Raw genomic sequence first — 23,458 nt, forward strand, 5'->3', positions numbered from 1 at the left:
AAAATCCATTCTATGCTTGGCAAAACTTTATGGATTTCTGTTAGGTCCCTGTTAACTGGAAAATGCATAAAATTATAACCAGTACTTTCAAAGTAAACTTTTGTTTATTTTTATTGGAAAGGCAAATATATAGAGAGGATGATGTTCCAGCCGCGATTCACTCCCCGAGTGGCCGCAATGTCTGGAGCTGATCCGATCCGGATAAAGGAGCCAGGAGCTTCTCTTGGGTTTCCCACCTGTGTGCAGCGTCCCAAGACTTTGCACCATTCTCAACTGCTTTTCCAGGCCAAAAGCAGAGAGCTGGCTTGAAATGGGGCTGCTGGGATCAAAACTGTTGCCCATATGGGATGTCAGGTGTACGAGGACTTTAACCATTAGGCTACCGCGGTGGGCCCTATAACCAGTTCTAAACCTCGGATTCGTCAGAATCGCATACTAAAATTACAAAGATAATTGAAGAAGCAGATGGCAGTTTGATAATAATAGGTGTAACTAAAGAGGCTACCAGCTTCAGGCACTGTGCATTCCAATGTGAAGAACAGAAAATAATAGTTTCTAATGAGGCTCTCTTTGGTAGCAGAAACAAACAAGCAGGTAGTGAAGATGGCTTGGAATAGATTGTGAGCATGATTGATTGTCAAGAAACATCTCCCCATTTCTGCTTCAACTAAAGCCAACTGAACGTGCTGTTCTTACTGTATAAGAGCTAGATGTGCTAAAATATTCATCTTTTGGTCCTTAAACTCTTCTGTTAAGAATTCTTTAGCTTTCTCCAGTAATGAGCAACTGTTGAGTCGGACAAGCACAGTTGGAGAAGGGTTTAGGAGATAGGGCAGAGGTCTGATGAAAAAGTATGTCAGGAGAAAGAGAGGAGGAAGGAGGAGCGAAGGGATGGTTTTGCTACAGAGGACTTTTGGTGGGACAATATGGGGTAGGTAGCAGATGGAGCAGGAAGAGTAGTGATGGTGGAGGGAACAGTATTGGGGCCAACCTACAGTGGGGAGGTAGGAAGCAGTTTTGTGATGGACAAGTAAGAGCAGGGTCAGAAGTATTTTCAGATACCAGAGTTTGAATACCAATTAATTTGACTTTCCTGCCTTAATGTGTACAGTATTCACCTAGGGACGATCTTAGGAATGTAAATTCATGAGTAGTCTCCTAAAAATACTGTTTGTAAGTCTTCTTTGAAATCCAGGATCTATATTTGTCAACAAGTATTGTGGTCCAGAGTAACATCATTAGAAAAAAAATATGTATATGTGTATATATGTGTATATGTGTGTGTGTGTGTGTATGTTTGAATCCCAGTTGCACTCTCCAATTTAGATTCCTGCTGATGTACTTTCCAATAGGCAGCTAGTGGTGGCTTAAATGATTACAATCTGTTACATATGCTGGACTTCCAAATTTAGTTCTGGGCTCCTGGTTCTGACTTGCTAAGTTTTACCTATTCTGGAATTTGAAGAGTGAATAGGGGATAGGTGATTCATTCTCTCTCCCTGCCTTTCATGCAAATAAAACAAATTACTAAGGAGGTCCTGGGGCCGGGAAGAGCGCCAGGAGCTGGTTAATTTCAAATCGGGGGCTTGACTGCTCCAGGACGGCCACGCTCCCTCCCTCCGCCCACCGACCGGCCCGCCAGTCCCCGGCCCCTGGCGCCTCCCCCGGGAACCCACCTCGGGGGGCGGGGGTGGGAAGACGGACCGACGGCCTCCCCCTCCGCCCTTGCGGGGGGCCCTCCGCACTCGGGGTGGGGAAGGGGCGCGGGGGTCTCCTGGCTCGGCCCTCACCAGCTCCGACCCTGAGCAGGACTGACAGGCTATTAAAAGTTTCCATAGAGTTGATTGGCCTAGTGGAACCATTGGGATTTCAGGAGCATCTCCAGATTTTTCGTTTTTAAAGGAACTCTAAATGCATGAGAAATTTGCAGCATGGAGAACGAAAGGGAAAAATCTCTTTTTTGAACCACATAAAAGGGGATTGACAAAAACACTTCTAAAAGAATCCGCTACAGGAAATAATTGTGCTGGCTGAGCTCCAGCGGGACTTCGGAGGCTCCTTGACCACACCCACCAAGCCCAAGGAAGTCTCCCAGGGAGAGCCATGGACACCGACAGCTAATCTGAAAATGCTTATCAGTGCCAGGAGCCCTGAGATCCAAAACAGAGATCAGAAAAGGGGATTATTTGACAACAGAAGTGGATTACTTGAGGCCAAAGACTGTTTACATGAACATTAATACGGAGATGAGTATGAAAAATCCCAACCCAGTAGAGAAGAGAACAGCTTAGGACTCCTATGTCATTAATTCCTGGGACGCTATCCCAACTATCCCAACCCAGCTGTGAATAATGACATCTGTCTCGATGAAGTGGCTGAAGAACTTAATGTGGAGCGATGACGAATTTACGATGTTGTGAATGTTCTTGAGAGTTTACACATGGTGAGCCGCCTTGCCAAAAACCGGTACACCTGGCATGGGAGACGTAATCTCAACAAAACCCTCGGGACTCTGAAGAGTGTCAGGGAGGAGAAGAAGTACTCCGAGCAGATAATGATGATTTAAAAAAAAAAGAGAGAATATGAACAGGAGTTTGACTTCATTAAGAGTTACAGTATTGAGGATCATATCATCAAATCAAACTCTGGCCAAAACAGATACCCGGACATGTGTTTTGTGGAACTTCCTGGAGTGGAATTTCGGCCTCTGTGAACAGCCGCAAAGACAAGTCTTTAAGAGTGATGAGCCGGAAATTCGTGATGCTGTTTTTGATGTCAACGCCTCAGATAGTGAGCCTGGAAATTGCTGCCAAGATTTTACTTGGGGAGGACCATGTAGAAGATTTGGATAAAAGCAGGTTCAAAACAAAAATCAGAAGATTATATGATATAGCTAATGTCCTGAGTAGGCTGGATCGTATCAAGAAGGTTCATATTGCAAAGAGGTCGAAAGCCAGCTTTTAAATGAACAGGCCAGGAAATTAGTCCAAATACTAGCGACTGTGACGTGAGGCGTACTGCAAAGAGAGCTGTGCCAAAAACCTCTTCTCCACATGCAGCAAAGCAAACTTTACCCGGCAGTTGTCATCAAGCTAGTGAAGAGTATTGAGAGTGACCGCAGGAAGATCAATTCTGCTCCCAGCAGTTAGAAGAGCAATCAAGTGAACCCAGAAAGAAAGTGAAAGTACAACTGGCAAGGTGAGGGCACTGCAAACCAGTGGCTCCTGTGGACACCCCTGCGAATGCTGAGCTGGAACTGACGGCACCATCCCTCATCCAACCTCTGGGTGTGGTGCCCCTGATCCCTAGCCCACTGTCATCAGCGTTGCCCGTAATCCTACCTCAGGCCCCTTCAAATTCATCCTATGCCATCTACTTGTAACCTGCCCAAGCCCAGACCATGACGCCACCCCAGGGCCTAAGCCCAACCATCTGCCCCATCCATTCTTCTAAAGCTTCTGCATCAAGAGACTCCACGGAGAAGGCAGCTGGCGATGCCACGAAGACCAGTGCATCCACCACTCCTGGAGGCTTGCTACCAGCACCAGAGCGACAAGGGACAAAAAGCCAAAGCAGAGAGTCGGCTGGAGAAAGAGGCTCCAAGAGGGCAAGCATGCCCAAGGATAGTGGGTCCAAAAAGAAATTTAAAGAGGAACTGAAAGGACTTGAAAATGCCTCTACAACCTTGTTCCCATCAGGATACCTAATCCCTCTCACCCAGTGCTCATCCCTGGGGGCAGAGTCCATTTTGTCTAGTAAAGAAAACTCAGGTACACTTTCCCCAAACCATAGGATCTACAGCTCCCCAATTGCAGGTGTTATTCCAGTGACATCATCTGAACTTACTGCTGTTAATTTTCTCTCTTTTCATGTAGCACCTTTAAAGCTAATGGTTTCACCAACATCTGTGGCGGCCGTGCCTGTCGGGAATAACCCGGCTCTTGCTTCGAACCACCCACTTCCTGTCCAGAACCCAAGCTCAGCCATTGTAAACTTTACCTGCAGCACCTGGGACTCATCTCCCCTAGTGTACAGGTATCTGCCAACCCTGGGCTTGGAACCATCCCTGTGTCTCCAAGAATAGAGGCTGTTAGTATCATACCAGAAAATGCAGCTTCTCAACAAGGAAGGGCCAACAATTACGATTCACCAGTCCTGGGCCAGAGCCACCTGAATGGACAATCAGTTGCTGTGATGGGGACGCAGCAGCCTATTCCTGTGACACCCAAAGGGTCACACTGAGTGACTGAAAATTTCTTCTGTACCCCGGGTGGACCAACCAAGCTGATGGGCTCCTCCTGCCTGGATTTTGATGGTGCTAATAAAACCTCCTTAGGAACTCTCTTTATCCCTCAGCGAAAACTGAGAGTTTCCACAGAGAATGTCCACTAACTGATGAGTGCTGCTTTAGGCTGATTTTCTAAAGAGTTGTTTAATACAGAAGATGTATACAGACTGATTTGGAGAACACTTGCTCTGAAAATACTGTAAAAACATTGAAAGTTTACTCAATGTCAAGCAGATACTTGTTTTTCTACCTACATACAATTATGTACATCTATGTGCACGTGGTATAAACAATACCATTTGCCTGTAGATGTATATAAACACACACACACACACATATATATTTGTATAAAGCTAAGTTCATCCTTCAGTCCTATAAATGTTAAATTAAGGTATATATTAACTTCTAGGGAGAAAACAAATGACTTTTTCAGCTGTACCAATAATATTATGCAAGGTAACTGTATTAAAGTTTACATTCCTCTGAGTATATGCGTTTCACATGCCTAATACAGCATTCTTTCAAATTTTTTTACACAAAGAAAGCCCTGTGTGATATATAATGTTGTATTTTTTAACAGGAGGGCTGTAGTTATGTTTTTTTGTAATTTCTTTTAATCTGTTATTGCAATGTCTTTTAGTAAAGTTTGCAACAATCAATCAAGTCTATGGGAAAATTACTTATAAAATGTATTTTTTAATCATAAAGTGTTCAAATGAAACTTTTTAAAAATGTAAAAAAAATTACTAAGGAACCAGAAGAGTCTTGTACATGTGGTAAATGATACCAGAATATCTAATAGCTGTTGATATTTATGGCATTGGAAACTAAAAGTGAAACATATTTCAAATAATTACTCACTCACTTAAAAACAGCAAGAAGAAAACTATTACATGCTAGCTAAGGAGCATTAAAATAGCTATGTTTTTAAGAGCAAAATTTAAGCAAGATTGTTTTGTATTTTTCAAATCTATTTATTGTCTGGCAATAATTCTTATATATCTGCTTCTTTTTAAAAAGAAAAGATTTACTTTATTTTTATTGGAAACCAGATACAGAGAGGAGGAGAACAGAGAGGAAGATCCTCTATTGGATAATTCACTCCCCAAGTGGCCTCAACAGCCAGAACTGAGCCGATCCGAAGCCAGGAGCCAAGAGCTTCTTCTAGGTCTCCTGGGCAGGTGCAGAGTACCAAGGCTTTGGGCCATCTTCATTGCTTTTCTAGGCAACAAGCAGGGAGCTTGATGGGAAGTGGGGCACCTAGGATCAAAACTGGCACTCCTATAGGATGCCGGCTTGTGCAAGGCAAGGACCTTGGCTCCTATGCTACTGCGTCAGGCCCATCCATCTGCTTCTACATTCAGTCCGTTTTGATAATGCTTTGTTTCAAATATTATATGAAGCAAATAAGGCCTAACACAGAGTTAGTAAAGGAGAGTTTTGCCGACCCCTGAAAGTATCTTAGCGACTCTCACTGGGTCCTGGGTCTTTACTCTGAGTTATTGTCTTAGAAGAATAGCTATTATTACTGTGAGAAATTCTGTGTTAATCAGTACTGTTCACCAACATTTATGTAACATAGAAACAGAAAATAATTTATTCCATAGATTGATTACTGAATTAATATGGAAACATTACGTAGGGAAAAAAACCCAAATCACACTTATGTGCTTTACTTTGTTAATTTTTTTTTTAAGATTTATTCATTTTATTACAGCCAGATATACACAGAGGAGGAGAGACAGAGAGGAAGATCTTCCGTCCGATGATTCACTCCCCAAGTGAGCCGCAACGGGCCAGTACGCGCCTATCCGAAGCCGGGAACCTGGAACCTCTTCCGGGTCTCCCACACGGGTGCAGTGTCCCAATGCATTGGGCCGTCCTCGACTGCTTTCCCAGGCCACAAGCAGGGAGCTGGATGGGAAGTGGAGCTGCCGGGATTAGAACCGGCGCCCATATGGGATCCCGGGGCTTTCAAGGTGAGGACTTTAGTCGCTAGGCCACGCCGCCGGGCCCAAAAATCTTTTATTTTTTTATCCAGGCAAACTAACCCTCTACCTTAGAAGGGTGAGTAACACTTTAACATTAATTATTTATTCAGATTAACTACAGAATATTCAATCTCAATTTTTCTACTCCTAATTGTACATCTAATGCATTTTGTTCTCATTACCTATCAGAATCCCTTTATTTTTAATCACATCATTTTTGCAAAACTCATTTTTTTAAACCAAACTCTGTCCTGTCATTTATTTTTTGTTCCCCATCATTTCTAGTTGCTTCCACAGTTCTTTAAAATTAACAAAGTAGGGCCCGGCGGCATGGCCTAGCGGCTAAAGTCCTCACGTTGAACGCACCGGGATCCCATATGGGCACCAGTTCTAATCCCGGCAGCTCCACTTCCCATCCAGCTCCCTGCTTGTGGCCTGGGAAAGCAGTTGAGGACGGCCCAAAGCTTTGGGACACTGCACCCATGTGGGAGACCTGGAAGAGGTTCCTGGTTCCCGGCTTCAGATTGGCATGCACCGGCCCATTGTGGCTCACTTGGGGAATGAATCATCGGATGGAAGATCTTCCTCTCTGTCTCTCCTCCTCTCTGTATATCTGACTTTGTAACAAAATAAATAAATCTTAAAAAAGAGAGATTTTTGTTCTGTTTGAAATTATTCTTCATATTTAACCACACTACTCATTACTTCAAGTTTTATTTCTGTAACCTAAAATTTACTGCCAAGTTAGTGCACAAAATTTTAACAATATCTCCTTTATCTCTGGTTAAAGTAGGAGAACCTGGAAAAGGAGCTGGAAAGCTGCTGGAAAGGTTAAACGAAAGCCAAGGAGTGTGTACTGTTCTGGAAGCCAACTGAGGTACGTTTTTCAGATATGATAGCAATGAATTCTATCAAATATTACTGATTGATAAGGTGAACATGAAAGATGATTATTTTGTCACTTGTTTTATTAAGATTAAAATGTCAGAACTGTTGTTCTGAGTAAAAAAAAAAAATTCCCATGAAGTGTTTGAAATAAAAGCCCCAATTGGTATGGGTTCAAGAGATGTTGGAAGGAAGAAGTAGAAGTCTGTAAAGCCACGAGTTTCCAGGTATTTTGCTTCAAAAGGGGGAAAGAGATATGTGGAGGAGCATATAACTCTTGCAATGGAATTGATAGAGGCAATTTCTCTTGGTTTTTAAATAGAATAATAACATGTTTATATGTTTCTAGTTTTTAATTGACCACTTTTTTGGGGAGCACAACAGGCATGGATCCTTTCCATGTGAAGCAAATGGTATTAAGTAATTATAGAAAGAGCTAGCTACAATTGTGAAAAGTGCAAGGTTCTACCAAAATTAAATTATCAGTCAAATCATTTACAAGATCACTAAAGAGGCCTTCGCGAAATAAATTAAATTGAATTTGCACTTAGATAATGAGCAGTATGTGCAGAGATCTTGGTTAGAGGGAACATAGCATATTGTAAATACTATGGTTAATATGCAGAGAAATGAAGGCTGTGTGTAGCAAAGTTAAGATGAAGAGGTAAGTGGTGACTAGATTATTCTTACAGCAGCCCATGGATTCAGTTAAGGCCTTTGGACTTTATGCCAAGAACAATTGGTTCAGAAAATCCTTAAATCTGTGAGTTAAACACAATAAAAATGAAGCAGCTAAAAATGTAATTAAAGGTGGAATAGATGGGAAGCAAAATAGAAACATTAATTGCATGGTCAGTATTTATCTTGCCGCAGGCATGACTCTGGGACAAATCTGTATGTAGATAAATAATGTGTTGTTTTCCAATATACTTGGTTGACTCAGGTTTTAGCAACTGAGTGATCTCTATATGATTACATCATATTGATAAGAAGACCTAGTTGGTTAAGATGGTCAAAGACAAAAGATTATTTCATTTCCTACTTAATATCTTAATCTCCTCAAATGATGTTCTTTCTCTCTTGAAATTAATAAATTTGTGGAATTTTTGTTACACAATATTTTATTTATTTATTTATTTATTTATTTATTTATTATTTTTAATTCATTGATTACATTGTATTATGTGACACAGTTTCATAGGTACTTGAATTCTCCCCACCCCTCCCCAAACCCTCCCACCATGGTGGATTCCTCCACCTTGGTGCATAACCACAGTTCAAGTTCAGTTGAGATTCCCCCATTGCAAGCATATACCAAACATAGAGTCCAGCATCTTATTGTCCAGTCAAGTTCAACGGCTTCTTAGATATACCCTCTCTGGTCTGAAGACAGAGCCAGCAGAGTATCATCCCAATCAATTAAAAGCTCCAACATACCATCAGCAAAAATTTACATCATTATGGAATGAATTGACATAGTAATGAGTAACCAATATGTTAAAAGTAAATGTGAGTGCCTAACCACCTTCTGTGACCACCTCATTGACATTTCAATTTTAGTTTATACACAACATATAACATACATAAAATAACATGTTATACATAACATCATATCATCTTAAATTAAGGCAAACATGTGGTATTTAACCTTTTGGGATTGGCTCATTTCCCTTAGCATTATGGTTTCCAGTTTGGCCCATTTGGCCACAAAGAACTGCATTTTGTTTTTTTTTAATATCTGAGTAGTATTCCATGGAGTAGATGAACCATAGCTTTCTTATCCAATCCTCTGCTGATGGGCATTTTGGCTGCTTCCATGTTTTTGCAATTACTGATTGTGCTGCTGTGAACATAGGAGTGCATGTTGGTTTCTTTTAAAACAAGTGTTCTGGATATATTCCTAGGAGTGCTATTTGCTGGATCATACGGTATGTTGATTTTGAGTTGTTTGAATGTTCTCCATGCTGATTTCCATAGAGGCTGTACCAGCCTGCACCCCCACCAGCAGTGGAATAGGGTTCCCTTTTCCCCACAACCTCGCCAACTAGTGTTGTTGCTGCTTTTATTTATGTGGGCCAGTCTTACTGGCATTAGGTGGTACCTCACTGATGTTTTAATTTGGATTTCCCTTATTGCCAAGGAACTTGAGCATTTTTTCATATGTTTATTTGCCATTTGGGTTTTGTTACACAATATTAAAACATGTAGAAAACATGAAAAGCTATTATAGTAAACATTTCCGTGCCCATAATCTAAAGTTGAGTCTAATTTTTCATTTTTATATTTTTGTTATATTTTCTCTTTTTTTGCTGCATGAGTTTAAACTAAGAGTCTTCACAATACTTTCCATATAAACATTTCAGTGTATATCTCTTAAAATAAGAGTATTCTCCATAATCTCAATACTATCATATTTAAATTATCTAAAATAATTCCCTGATGCCAGCTAATATCCAGTGACTATTTGATTCTTTAGATACGCCCCAAAATTTTAAAGCAGCATTGTTGGAGTGTAGTGTTCGCTTGAAAATCATTCATTTTTAGTTTAAAATTCAATGACTTGGTGCAAGTTTATAAGCATTGTGAGCCATGGTGACAATACAATCTTAGAACATTTCATCACTCCCAAAAGAAACAGCATATGCATGTTTTATATTAAAAAAGATAGGATTAAGGTTTATATATGACATTTAATTATTGCTCTAAATGTCCTTTTTCCTAAAAAATATCTACATTTTCCCCATGAAATGAATTTTCTCTTTAAAAGATTTATTTATTTTTATTTGAAAGGCAGTTACAGAGAGAGGAGAGACATCTTTGATATGTGGTTCACTCCTCAAACTACCACAAGATCTGGAGCTAGGCTGGCTGGAAACCAGGAGCCAGGAGCTTCTTCTTCTGAGTCTTCAGTATGGGTGTAAGGGCCCAAACACTCGGCTCATCCTCCATTGTTTCATCTGGCACATTAGATGGATCGGAAATGAAGCAGCTGGGATTCAAACCAGCACCCATATAGTATTTGCATACCTTAGCCAGAAGAATAACTTTTTTATGCCATGGAATCAACCTCAGACTTCTAGGAGAGACTGTTGTTTGTGTTTGTTTTATAGAATCTCCTACAATCTAGGTTTGTCTGCTTGCCCCTCCTTACGTCATTTAATGTGGTTTTCGAATCTTTACCTCTCACTCAATTTTCTTCTTGTTGTTTTTTTTCGAATTTTCATGTGTTTATTGGATCTTTATGTATCATAATTGGAGAAATATCTTTTGAAATCCGCTGCTTATTTTTAACCTAGAATGATTTTCTCCTTTTTATTTGTACAAATTAAGCAAATTTCATCATAAGTACATTTTATAAGCAGACTTTATTATTATTATTTTTGATGATGTTTGCATAGTTGATCAGGGTGGGAAGGCTGAAGGATTTTCTTTTTCTTCCTTCTATATCTGGGGGAAGGGAGAGATAAGGAGGGAAGCCACACCCAGCCTCCCAACCATCTTAGTAACTGGGGCTGGGGAACAGCCACCCAGTGCTGTCTCAGGATCCCAATATAGAGCAGACTCCGAGGGTTCTTCCTAAGTGGTAGTTCTGAAATGTTGTCAATCTTGCTAATTCAAAGATGAAGAAATCCTTCCAAGGTCCATTGGCTAACACTAACGCTAAACAAAACTGAATCCATGGTTTTATGACTGCTATATTTTAGAAGAATAGATAGAAATGAGCCAATTTGATATTTTTCCAAAAATTTAATAGAAAATACTGGCAGTCCCTGAATATTAATCCTTTGTCAGATGCTTAATTTGCAAACAATTTCTCCCAGTCTGCTGATTGCCACTTTACTATATCCTTTGCTGTGCAGCAACTTTTTTTCTTGATGTAATCCCATTTGTCTATATCTCCTTTATTGGCTTTGCTTCTGGGTCTTATCCAAGAAACCTCAGATTTTATATTTGTGGATGTAGGGCTAGCTGGTGTTCTGGCCATCTCCTGCTGCTTTCTTAGGTGCATTAGCATAAGCTGTATTAGAATCAGAGCAACTGGTATTGGATCCCATCCCCTGATTTGTCTTATTTTTTATGTATGTATTTATGTATGTATTTATTTATTTTTACTGGAAAGTCAGATTACAGAGAGGAGGAGAAACAGAGAGGATGATCTTCCATCTGATGGAAGATCAAGTGGCCTCAACCACTGGAGCTAAAGTGATCCGAAGCCAGGGGCCAGGAGCTTCTTCTGGGTCTGTTGCACCAGTTCAGGGTCCCAAGGCTTTGGACTGTCCTCCACTGCCACCAGCAGGGAGCTGGATGGAAAACAGGGCTGCCGCGATTAGAAACTGCACCAGTATGGGATCCCAAGTACATGCAAGGCAAAATCTTTAGCCACTAGGTTATTGTTCTGGACCCCATCCACTGATTTGAAATGCTTGCATTGCAGACTTCAGTTTAACCTGATGCTCCACGATGCCAGCTACCAGATCATATATTTTTGACAGAATCAGCCACAGTTTGCATACCGTGTTAGTGTGTTATAAGCATTTTGAGTGTCTCTAAATTTTTAGATACCAAGTTTTTTTTCTGTGCTGAATATGTCCTGATGAGCTATTTTGGAAGTGGTAGGGCCAAACAAATTAGAAAATTTTGATAAGTTTGCTTATCTGAGCATATAATGAGTTTTGTAAGTAATCTATATGCTCATACTCAGGACTGAAGAATAGTGTTAGGTTAGAAATAATTTTATCTAGAGATGAGAAAGAGTTATTGAATCTGGAGTATCCAAGTAAATGCACAGATGTCTTTATATTTCTAGTTGAGGCAGTTACATGGTTAGTTAATTCTGTGTCAAAGTGTGGAAATAATATTAAAGAATAATGTGAAAGCACTTGACTTCCTGGTATGGCATTATCTTATATTGCTGAATACAACAGGCAGTAGTGATATGGTAAATAGGTAAACATAACTGATAAGCCAGTTTCATATGATATGGTGTTATCAAGTTAGTAAATTCTGTGACTCAAAGTATTTGTCAAGCCTTGAGTGCAGAATGGTAGCCTGCACAGTGTCAAAGCCTTTGCTCTTTAGATCTTCAGGGATCTGCATTGCAATTAAAAAAAAAAAAAAAAGAAAACGGCAAAAATCAATCTTGAAATATAAATGGGAAAAACATATACCACCATGCAGAGAACCACAAATGACATGTAAGGAATTTGAAAGAGTAAGAAACTCTGAGTAGAGTTTAAAGAACATCAGGATGACTTTTGCTGTTTTCATCTCTTTTTATGCTGGTTATAAATGACACTGTTCCTTGAACATCCCCATACCTGTGGGTGTAGATAGAGAAGGAAAAACCTGAATCAGTTCACCTTTTAACAGCTTGAAAATCAGGCAAAGTAAGGAAAGAAATTATAAATGACTTATATAACATTTTCAAATTTTATGCATATATCCATTTTCTAAGTTATCCTCATTATTGTCAAAATGGCATTCACCTGGCAATAGAGAATACATTGACTCGGTGGGATTCCCATCTCCACCTCAACTCTACAACAGGTATTTATGTTCCCAATATCTGAAAATTTTAGATTGATTTGACAAGTTAGTAGAATACTCTTAGATTGTTCCAGTGTGCAGAAACTGATTTTATCAGCTTATGTAGGTATTATTAACATTACAGTCTACTTTACACTTGTAGGGGATTAATTTGCCCTGACACTTTGAACCGGAAGTATAAATACGAAATTATAAATAATCATTGTCTTTTCATTATAATCCTTGGCTAAAAATTACATCCATTTTTACTGCTACAAAATTATTTAACAGTACAGCACGATCATTGTTCTTCAATAGTATAGCAATCTGCCAGGGATGCAATTTTGGATTTAGCACCTATTAACTATGAGATCATGGTTAAATCACTGTACTTAATTTTTCAACTACTGAGTTTCCTTATCTATTAAACAAGTTTTACAGTGAACCCTTCTTCATGAAATTGTTAAAAATTAAATGAGATACTTCATGCATGTACCTGGAAAAGTATCTGTTTATATGAATATGTATCACTATGATTCATGATACTGAATCACTATGATTCAGTAATCATAGGGATGTCAGCTCTTTACCTTTATATAGACTTTCACAGTTCTCAAATAATCCTGGAAAGACATTTCATTTGAACTTGAAGATGGGTACAATTGCAAGAGTGGTTATGTATGAACCCTATTTTCACATATAATAATCAAGCCACAGAAAAAGCATGATTTGCAGGAGAGTATGCAGCAAGTAAGTAGGAAAACTAATAGTGGACTCTAATGATCATTTGCTCTATGAATAAAGTTAATAAAACCTATCTAGTGTATTTCTGGGGATGCTTTATTATCTCGTAGTCTGCTTTTTCTTAGTGCGCTTTCTGGAATTGAGAATTTTTTTTTTTCCCAATGAGTGAGATTGAATGCCAAATCACATCTCCACATGATTTTTCAAATTAGACAAGCTGTGATTCCAGTGTGATAAAAAAAATAATGATTTTTAATAAAATTACACAAGTTGTGATGTTTCTAAGCACTGCCCACTTGTATTTCCAGTAACTGTGTATGATTTAATTGTAGCAAACAAGTCTAAAAACTCTGGCCTTTGAATTTTAAGGAAATGCTATATGTATAAATTTCTAATCTGAGAAGATATTTGATTCTTATAAGTGTGCCTAGTTGCAATAAATAATTGTGGTGGTTTTAGCTATTTTACAGTAGATTCACATAGTTGTAATACTTGTTCTCAGTTCTCCGAAAAATAGTAAAAATATCATGTGGGGTGCCGGATTTTGGAAGGTAGTGATTAAGATACCAACACATGTAAGACCAGGTTGTCTTTGTCTGACATTGTCAATCGATGCATTTTAAACTGTGCTGTTTTACAAAATAAGGAGCTCTCCTAGTATTTTGCTTCTCAAGTGTAAGGCCTTATCTTTTAGATGCCATAAGAAAAGATGACAAGTATGTCTTGGTACAAACAGATCCTAGTGAAAAATTGACAAACTTCTGGCCAGGAGATCACTTTGGATGTGCAGTGCATTGCTTTGGGAGGCATTTCATGGTCTTCTACTATAAAACATACCAGTTGAACTTGGCATTAACGTGTATTTGCAATTTTAAGTAGTGAAAGGAAAGTGCCATTTTATCTCACTTTGGAAGTTTATGTAATATTCCATTTACTTATCTGTCAAACATGAATGAAATTGATTTCAGTTGTTCAATGCTGACCATAGATCTAACAAGTTTTATGATGTGAGGGGTCTTGTTAAGAATTTGCACAAAATTATCATTATAAGACATATTTTAAATGAACAGTGAGCACAACACAGGGTATAAGCTTTATTGTTGAGGTATGTTTTTGCACCAGTAGTCTTGTCAAACTGACGCAAAAGCAGCAGTCACTTGGCTTGACTTCATGTGAAAAGACCCTTTCAAGAGAGAAGCTGGACTTTTCAGTGCTCTAGGATATTAGTTACTTCACATATATAACTGCACTTTATCTAAAGGCAACATTTTCCCCTAAATTGCTGTATTTTCAAATGTTTTATTAACATATAGTATGTATACATTTAGGTGGGGTGTGGAATAAAATTTCAACATATACACAATGTAAACCAATCAAACTAAAAACAACACCTCCCATTATCTTGTCTTTATAGACAAAGCTTTCCAGGAAAAAGTTTGTTGCCAAAACAAAACAGAACAAAACAAAACAAAACAAAACTGAAATTACTAATAGGTGTATATGAAATACATCAAATAGACTAGCAATATATGTCCCTTTTGGCAAATGCCTAGTCGGATTCTGTATTTATTTATATACTGGGTTTCTATAGAACATGTGCAAACATTGACGCTGACACAATCTACACTTCTTTTTTTTTTTCTTTTTTCGGTTTATGGCTTTGGGGCTAGGATAAAATGCTACAGCAACACAATTTGTGAACTATGTTTATTTTGAGGTCATTTGTTCTTTCTTTAGATGATACTTGTATACTTTTCAATTACAGAAAAATATGCAGAAAAGATCCATTCATACTACTTGAGATGTAAGCATAACAGGGATTTTGTTGATGTCCAATTATATTCCACACATATACGGATTCTTGTATATGCAATCTCTATGCAGTTCATATCTATATCCTGGTTTGGATATTTAGCTTAGAATTAACATGTGAATTAAAAGCATTCACATTCTAGTTAATACTGTCTGCTGAAAAGGCCCAGAAGCAATAATGCTAGATGTATCTGGGATTTAAATCTCATTTTCTGTATTCTATTCTAAAATTAACTGGGGTATTCTGTAAATATACCTGATTGTCAGGCTAGTTTGGGGGTTATACAAAATGATCTCCGAGTATTTTGTTAAGGCCAAAATGTAAGGAAATTTACAAGAAATGAAATGCTGGATGTATTTCACCAAGACATGAGAATTAAGTGAAAGGACTTCCAATGTGCAAAATTAGAATAATTTGAGCAGGGACAGATAGTAGCATCAAAATATTACCCAAGATGTAAAATCACTATCCATTAATCAATTCATACTAATAGGAGTTATTATTGACTGTATTAATAGGAATAAATAGCCACATCTCCTGTATAGATGAGTTACAAATAATTTTTTTGGTACTTGCCCACCAATGGGGTAAAATATAACTCCCCGTTTGTTACATGTGGACTGTCCATAGTGATTTCATTCTAAGTGATCAGGAATAATAGCATCACTGTTAACTCATTTTAATAGTATGTGTTCTTGGTATCACATGATGAGAACAGTAATTTACCTCTGTTCTTCCTCTCAAAAGCTTAGAAGCCAAATGTTAACTATGTGAAGAAAATCAAATTCAAATTGAAGAACATTTAAAAAATGAACATGTGAGTATTACTCCTCAAAACAGTTTAGGCTGTCAGAAATAAATTCTGAGAAGCTGAACAGTCTAAAGACATGTAGGAGACATGATGACTGAATGTAGTGTGGTATCTTGGATGGCTTCTGAGAAAAAAAACAAGACAGATAAAACAGGGCAATTTTAGCTAAAAACCAAAGAAATTTGAAAAAACGAACGGACTCAAGTTAATAATAAAATGTCAATATTGTTTTATTATTTGTAGCAGATGTTAAGTATCAATGTAACAAATTAAACCTAAGGGAATCCAAGTTCAGTGAATCCATGAATTCTCTGAACTATACCTGACAGTTTTCTGTAAACGTAAAGCTATTTTTAAATATTTATTATATGTATTTGAAAGAAAGAAACAGAAAAAGAAAGAGAGACAAAGAGAGAGAGGTTTGCCCATCCACTGATTCACTCCTTAATTGTTTTTGGCCATGCCAAAACCAGCATTTAGAAGTTTCTTACAGACTTCTTCATTATCTTTTGCTTTCTCAAACATTTTAGCACAGCTGGATTGCAAGTGGAATAACCAGGACTAGAACCAGTGTTCACATCAGATGCTAGTACTGCAGGTAGCAGTTTAATTTGAATTAGAATTGTATATGATGCATATGTTAAGTAGCTTTATTTAATTATTCTATTTGTAGTCTTAAAAGATATTACCTTATATACCATAAAAATTATCACTGTAATAATGTAACTATGAATCGATCAACTTAAAATTATAAAAATATATTTTAAAGGCTTTAAAAACATCTTGTTTAATTAGCAACATGCTAGAATAAATGATTATTTTTCATTATTATAAAATCTAAAATGCGTTACTGTATTCTGATAAATAAGGAGTTGAAGTATACATTTCTTCAAAATCCTTGGGCAAAATTTATACTTGGACCATCTAGCTTCACATAGCTATTCTTTTCTACATTATCACTTCAATCCGCAATAATTTGTTGCTACTGTATAATTTCTGGTATAGTCATAAAAAGGCTAGAGCCTGATCAGTTGTTATTTGACAATTATCTACTAGATGCAAAGAGAAAATGACATTTTCAACTCTACAGTTTTCAATTAGAATGACAGATGACCCGATTATGGTGAAGGGTATTCATGAGGCAAATGGTTTTAACACAGTGGTTTTTTAATGTGTGAATCTCATTCACAAGCAATAATTTTTCTTGCCGAAGAATCATGTTAACAATTAGAATACAATGTGTTTATGCCTGAATTTTATTTAACAGACAGGATGTCATACTACACATGTTTATCTCATCATTTCAGCCATCACTCAGTGGCTGCCAATCCAACATATCTAAATCAGATTACATGATAGTGTTCCAACATCTACTTATCCATTATTGAATTTTTGCAGACTCATTCAGTTATCTCTTGGGCATTTCAAGCTTTTTGCCAGTCCAAAAAAAAAAAAAAAAACAACAGCACCTTTTCTCAAAATTAATGTCATGTCATATATTATCTAGTCTTTGTTGCTGCCAGTTATCCAATGTCTCAAGCAAAGTCTGTGCTCTAGATCCCCCTTTCTCTCATTTTTCACGTTGAAATGGTGAACAGTCTCAGCAGAAATCTCATTCTGTCTCATTTATTTTTCCCTGTTACTCGCAATGTTGCGAATGGTTCAGACTTTTTCATTCTCATCAATATGATTGCATAAGTAGCTTATTTGCTTTCCATCTTACCTGACTCCAGTCTACATTTCACTTTGTAAATGATCAACTCTTAGATACTTAGATGTGACCATGTCACTTTCCTGCTTAAAATTATATCTCCCCATTAGATTCACTCCAAGTCCCAAAGAATATATTTCATCTAACTTATCATTGTATCCAAAGCCTTTGTGATCTGGCCTTTGCCTTTATTTCTAACATATATCAGGACTAACTCTTAAAAATCTAAAATTAGAATGGATTGTGCTAAGTGTCAAGTAGCAGAAACAAGGAGGGAGTTGAATATAAACTAAAGTCCTCCAGGACTTTTGATGGTCTATTCAGGGAACTGATGATATTTGACTGATATTTTGTGTAGGAGTAAAAATGAAAATGACAGAAAGGCCTAAGGAAGAGCTAGACAGAACTAAGCAGGGAGGTTGAATAAGATCTGGAAGAGAAAACGTATGCAAGAAACTGTCACCAGCATTCAGTACAATATCTATAGCACTGAAATGTCAGTTTCATTAGGCTCTTACGGGGTATGTATGATAAGTTGACATAAAGGGTCACAGTGAAACAGACACTGAAAAATCTATGATTGTCTGAATATCTTTTTCTTATATTTAAAGGATTTTATTGGCTCCCCTATTAAAAATAGGACAAAATCTGAAAGTTTAAATGGTCCAGGAAGGCATCCATAATAAGGCTTCTTTCTGTCTATGGAGCCATACCTACTTCCCCTATACCCTAGGTCTATAAACTTAATCAACATTAAATACATGGTGCTGTTTCAAATTCCTGTATGTTTTTTCACCTATTTCCTGTGCCTGCGAAGTCCTTCATGTCCTTATTTTCTAGGCACATTCCTAATTATTCTTCAAGGTCTTAAAACAGACATCATCATAACACTGATGTTCCCTGTGAATACTTTTTTTTTTCATAGTTCCTAAGACATCTACTCATTTGCTTGTGCGTTTGTCACAGAGCAACCATTTTTTGAGTGCTTAGTATGGGACAGATGTGTTATGTACTGAGGACACTATGCTGATGAGTCTTGTCTAACATGGCCTTTAATCTCTGCTGAGCTTATAGGTAGCAGTGGTTACACACACACACACCCTCTATAAACAAAGAAAAATAATTAATATTTGATAAATACTCTGAAATTAGGAATTGAAATGCAAAAAGATGAGGATGAAGGATAGACACAAAAATAACCTGCTGTAATATCAGGTTGAACCAAGTAGAATTGGCATTTGACTATTGTCTCAGAAAAAGTTGACCAGTTTATGCAGGATACTAGCCCCACTGAAGAACTTATGTTTAAGTTGGGACATGAAGGATGACATTGAATTAATAATGTTAGCTAAGCTTAGCACTCAGCCTATTTCAGGAATCAAGAGAAGACAAGGAGATGGAATTGAGTAAAGGGATGAGCAACTGTAAATGGAAGAGAGAGGATCTGACACAATGGCTCAGTGGCTAAATCCTCGTGTGCATATGTCAGTACCCCATATGGGCTCTGATTCATGTCCTGGCTGCTCCAATTCCCTTCCAGCTCCCTGCTTGTGGCCTGGGAGGGCAGTGGAGGACAACACAAAACCTTGGAAACTGTACCCATGTGACAATCCTGGGGGAAGCTCCTGGCTTCAAATTGGCTCTACTCTAGCCACTGTAGCAACTTGGGGAGTGAGTCAGCAATTGGAAGATATTTGTCTCTCCTCTGTAAATCTTTCCAATAAAAGTAAAAATAAATGTCTTATAAAATGAATATATGGAAGAGAGAGAAAAAGGGCAGATCATATAGGACAATTATAGGAGTTTTTGATTTCATTTTCTTTCAGATGTAAAGCAACTTGAATGTTTTACTATCTGATTGCAGCATGGAACTAAAATGTAAGAAGCTTCTGGTAGATAAAAAATTATCAATGAAGAGTTTGATATAATGAGGAAACATTAATTTTGTATTATATATTTAGGGTTTGGAGTCAAGCTGCTTTGCTTTAAACCCTGGTTCCACCATTTATTCGTCTTGTTATTTTATTCCTAGGCCTTAGTTTGTCTATGAAATTGAGACAAGAATAGAATAAATATCGTAACTTTTCCACAAGTCCGTTTTCATCTACTTAAAAGGCAGCGAGAGAAAGATTAAGGCAAATTGGGCTTGGTACAGTAGCCTAGCAGCTAAGGTCCTTGCCTTGCATGCACCGGGATCGCATATGGGCACTGGTTCAAATACTGGCAGTCCCTATTCCCATCTAGGTACCTACTTCTGGCCTGGGAAAGCAATCCAGGATGGCCCAAAGCCTTGGGACCCTACACCAACATGGGAGAACTGGAAGAGGCTCCGGGCTGCTAGCTTTGGATTGGTGCAGCTCTGGCCATTGTGGTCACTTGGGGAGTGAATCAATGAACAGAAGATCTTCCTCTCTGTCTCTCCTCCTCTCTGTATATCTGACTTTCCAGTAAAAACTAAAAATCAAATAAAATAAATATGAAGGCAAGTAGAAGCAGAGACAGAGATAGTCCATCCGCTGGTTTGTTTCCCAAATGCCTGCAACAGGGCTGGGCTAGGCCACAGCCAGGAGCCAGGAACTCCACCTGGATTTCTCACGTAAGTGGTATAGATACAATTACTTGGATCATCATTTTCTGCGTCCCAAAATGCATTAACGGGAATATGAACTAGAAATAGGCTAGTGTAAACTGGAGCCAACAGTCTGAAAATGGACGCATCACCCCCAGAAATAGCTTAATCTGTTGCAGAACAATGCCCACTCCTTCTGTGTTTTGTTTTAGGAATTGATCAAGAATAATCCATTGTAGTGCACTAAATGATTCCTGACAGATAATAAATACTTTAGCAACTACAGATTAATAGTTCAAATGAGAGATGATTATGGCCTGGACTAACTTGGTGATATTATATTTGGAGAAATGTCAGGGACGCAAAAAATTTGTGAAAGTTTAAGTGGGAGAAATAGTAATAGATTAGATGTGAGAGGTGAATGGGAAATATTTTCAGATTTTCACTCCCAGGTTTATTTCTTTTCTTTTTTTTAAGATTTATTTATTTTTATTGGAAAGGCAGATGTACAGAGAGGAGGAGAGACAGAGAGGAAGATCTTCTGTCCGATGATTCACTCCCCAAGTGACCACAATGGACGGTTCTGCACTGATCCGAAGCCAGGAGCCAGGAACTTCCTTTCAGGTTTCCCACGTGAGTGCAGGGTCCCAATGCTCTGGGCCATCCTCCATTGCCTTCCCAGGCCACAAGCAGGGAGCTGGATGGGAAGTAGAGCTGCCAGTATTAGAACCGGCGCCCATATGGGATCCCGGCGCTTTCAAGGTGAGGACCTTAACCACTACGCTATTGTGCCAGGCCCCCAGGTTTGTTTCTAAAGGAGTAAATTGTGTTGTACTTTCCCAAGCTAGAATACTTCCTGGGACAGATTTTAGCTCTACACCTTTTTCTATATGCCATGTTAAGCGAGAATGAAACAAAAAATAATAACGAATGTCATATAATAGAAAAAGAATTACTTATTAGATATATCAGATATGTTCCAGAACATTGCAGGAGGTACGTAAGAGTCATCGTTAGTGTTAGGTTCATGCCAGAGAATTTATACTATGGAAGAATTTTAAGTGTTTATGTTTACAAATATTAAATGATGCCAAGACTGAAGATTTTGGAAATTCCTGCTTTAGCATGTGATAGGCAGTGAATAATTAAGTGTGTGAGTTTATTTTGGCTCATATCAAATGGGCTGTGTAATCATTTCATTTTTCTTCCACAGAATGGGTCCATCTTGGTCTTCCAGTAGAGGAAAAGCATAAGGAGAGTGTCTACCCTTGTTGTCCTTGGCAACGGAGAATCTACTCTAGGAACCATCAAACACCATGGGGAAGCGGGATAACCGAGTGGCCTATATGAATCCAATAGCCATGGCCAGATGGAGGGGTCCAACTCAATCCACAGGCCCAACAATACAAGATTATCTGAATCGACCGAGGCCTACTTGGGAAGAGGTAAAGAAACAATTAGAAAATAAAAAGAAAGGTTCCAAGGCATTAGCTGAATTTGAAGAAAAAATGAACGAAAATTGGAAGAAAGAACTTGAAAAAAGCAGAGAGAAATTGTTGAGTGGAAATGAGAGTTCATCCAAAAAAAGAGAAAGAAAGAAAAAGAAAAAGAAGAAATCTTGTCGGTCTTCATCTTCTTCATCAAGCTCTGATTCTTCAAGCAGTTCTACAGAATCTGAAGATGAGGAAAAGAAACAGGGAAAGAAGAGAAAGAAAAAGAAGAACCGTTCATACAAGTCATCAGAGAGCTCTACCTTTGAATCAGAATCAGAGAGCAAAGAATCTGTAAAAAAGAAAAAGAAGTCAAAGGATGAAGCAGAGAAAGAAAAGTATATTAGAAGCTTCAGCAAAAAAAGAAAGAAGACTCATCCTGAGGATAAACCGCTGTCATCTGAGGCTTCATCAGAATCAGATTATGAAGAGGAAGTGCAAGCAAAAAAGAAGAGGAAGCATGAAGAGCAAGAAAAAGCTATGGAAAAAGTAAAGAAGAAAAAGAAGAAACAGCACAAGAAACACAGTAAGAAGAAGAAAAAGAAGTCTGGTTCAAGTCACAAATCAGACAAGATTTCCTAAAGGAAGCAAGAAAAGAAAGGGAGAGAGAGAAAGAAAGGGCAAGAGAGAGGAAGGAAAGAAGGAAGGAAGGAAGGAAGGAAGGAAGGAAGGAAGGAAGGAAGGAAGGAAGGAAGGAAGGAAGGAAGGAAGGAAGGAAGAAAACTTAAACTGTGAAAATTAGGGCATCGTTACCAAAATGCATGAGTTTCCCTGTGTTAGTAGAGTTATTCCTGGACTCAAATGCCAGTCAAATACCACTGTGCCAGAAAGGGCCGTAATTGTTGCCTGCAACTTAAATATCAGATTTTGTCTTTTTTTCTAGTGGTTGATTCCTCTGGGAGCTAAAAACTGTTCTCCTATTAGTGGATAAAATTTTGAATTAAAGTAAAATCTTTTAAATAATTGATTATTTTGGTAAAAAAAATGTATCTAAGGTAAAATGTATCTAATTTACATAATCTTTAAAGTATAATGACAGATAACCAGACAACTACAATTGACATTTCTGAAGCAAGAACTTAATATTGATGTGTTGAAATCTGTACTGTTGTAGATGTTCAGCTTATTTTAGTTTAACCCTTAATAAACTTTGTTTACATGGGGAAAGGGCTTGGGGGTAGGGAGTGTTTGCTAATTGCTTTGGCTAGCTGAGTAGTGTGCCTTGAATCCTTACACATTCTATTTTTGCTAGTGCAGCAGCCATCCGTTTTTTTATTCAGTGAAATCGTGGGTTGTTGTGGTGTGCTGCTCCAGAAAAAGAAAGCAGTTTACAAGCATGAATAAGCCCCCATACTTCCGAAATTTACCTCCATTTCAGCACTGCTCTCTCTGCAGTACTGAAAAATATTTACCATTGGAATATTACATGATTTGAATTAACTTTGATACCTTTTCAGAGGGAATTATTTTAAGCAGTCCTTGGTATTTTTGATTAATAAAGATTCAAGATTTTTTGCACGTTTTATATAGTTTTAATTTTTCAGCGATATTCTCTACAACCTGTAATCCCTTTTTAATATGATTTATGCTTAAGATACAAGTGTCAAGTTTGTAGTTTCTTAATCACACT

General features: G+C 38.0%; 1 protein-coding gene and 1 pseudogene across 1 annotated transcript; both read left to right on the top strand.

Annotated features, from left to right (window-relative positions):
- The first annotated feature begins 1,782 nt into the window (after nucleotides 1-1,782).
- LOC101521756 (transcription factor E2F8-like) lies at nucleotides 1,783-4,863 on the top strand (annotated as a pseudogene).
- A 2,202-nt stretch (nucleotides 4,864-7,065) lies between these two features.
- FAM133A (family with sequence similarity 133 member A) lies at nucleotides 7,066-22,441 on the top strand. The gene is made up of 2 exons (XM_058658980.1): nucleotides 7,066-7,156; nucleotides 21,552-22,441. Exon 2 carries the CDS (start codon nucleotides 21,655-21,657, stop codon nucleotides 22,408-22,410), a length of 756 nt encoding a protein of 251 aa, XP_058514963.1. The 5' UTR covers nucleotides 7,066-7,156; nucleotides 21,552-21,654; the 3' UTR covers nucleotides 22,411-22,441.
- Nucleotides 22,442-23,458: the final 1,017 nt, after the last annotated feature.

Source organism: Ochotona princeps, chromosome X (assembly GCF_030435755.1).
Source record: "Ochotona princeps isolate mOchPri1 chromosome X, mOchPri1.hap1, whole genome shotgun sequence".
In the NCBI taxonomy this organism is placed as follows: domain Eukaryota; kingdom Metazoa; phylum Chordata; class Mammalia; order Lagomorpha; family Ochotonidae; genus Ochotona; species Ochotona princeps.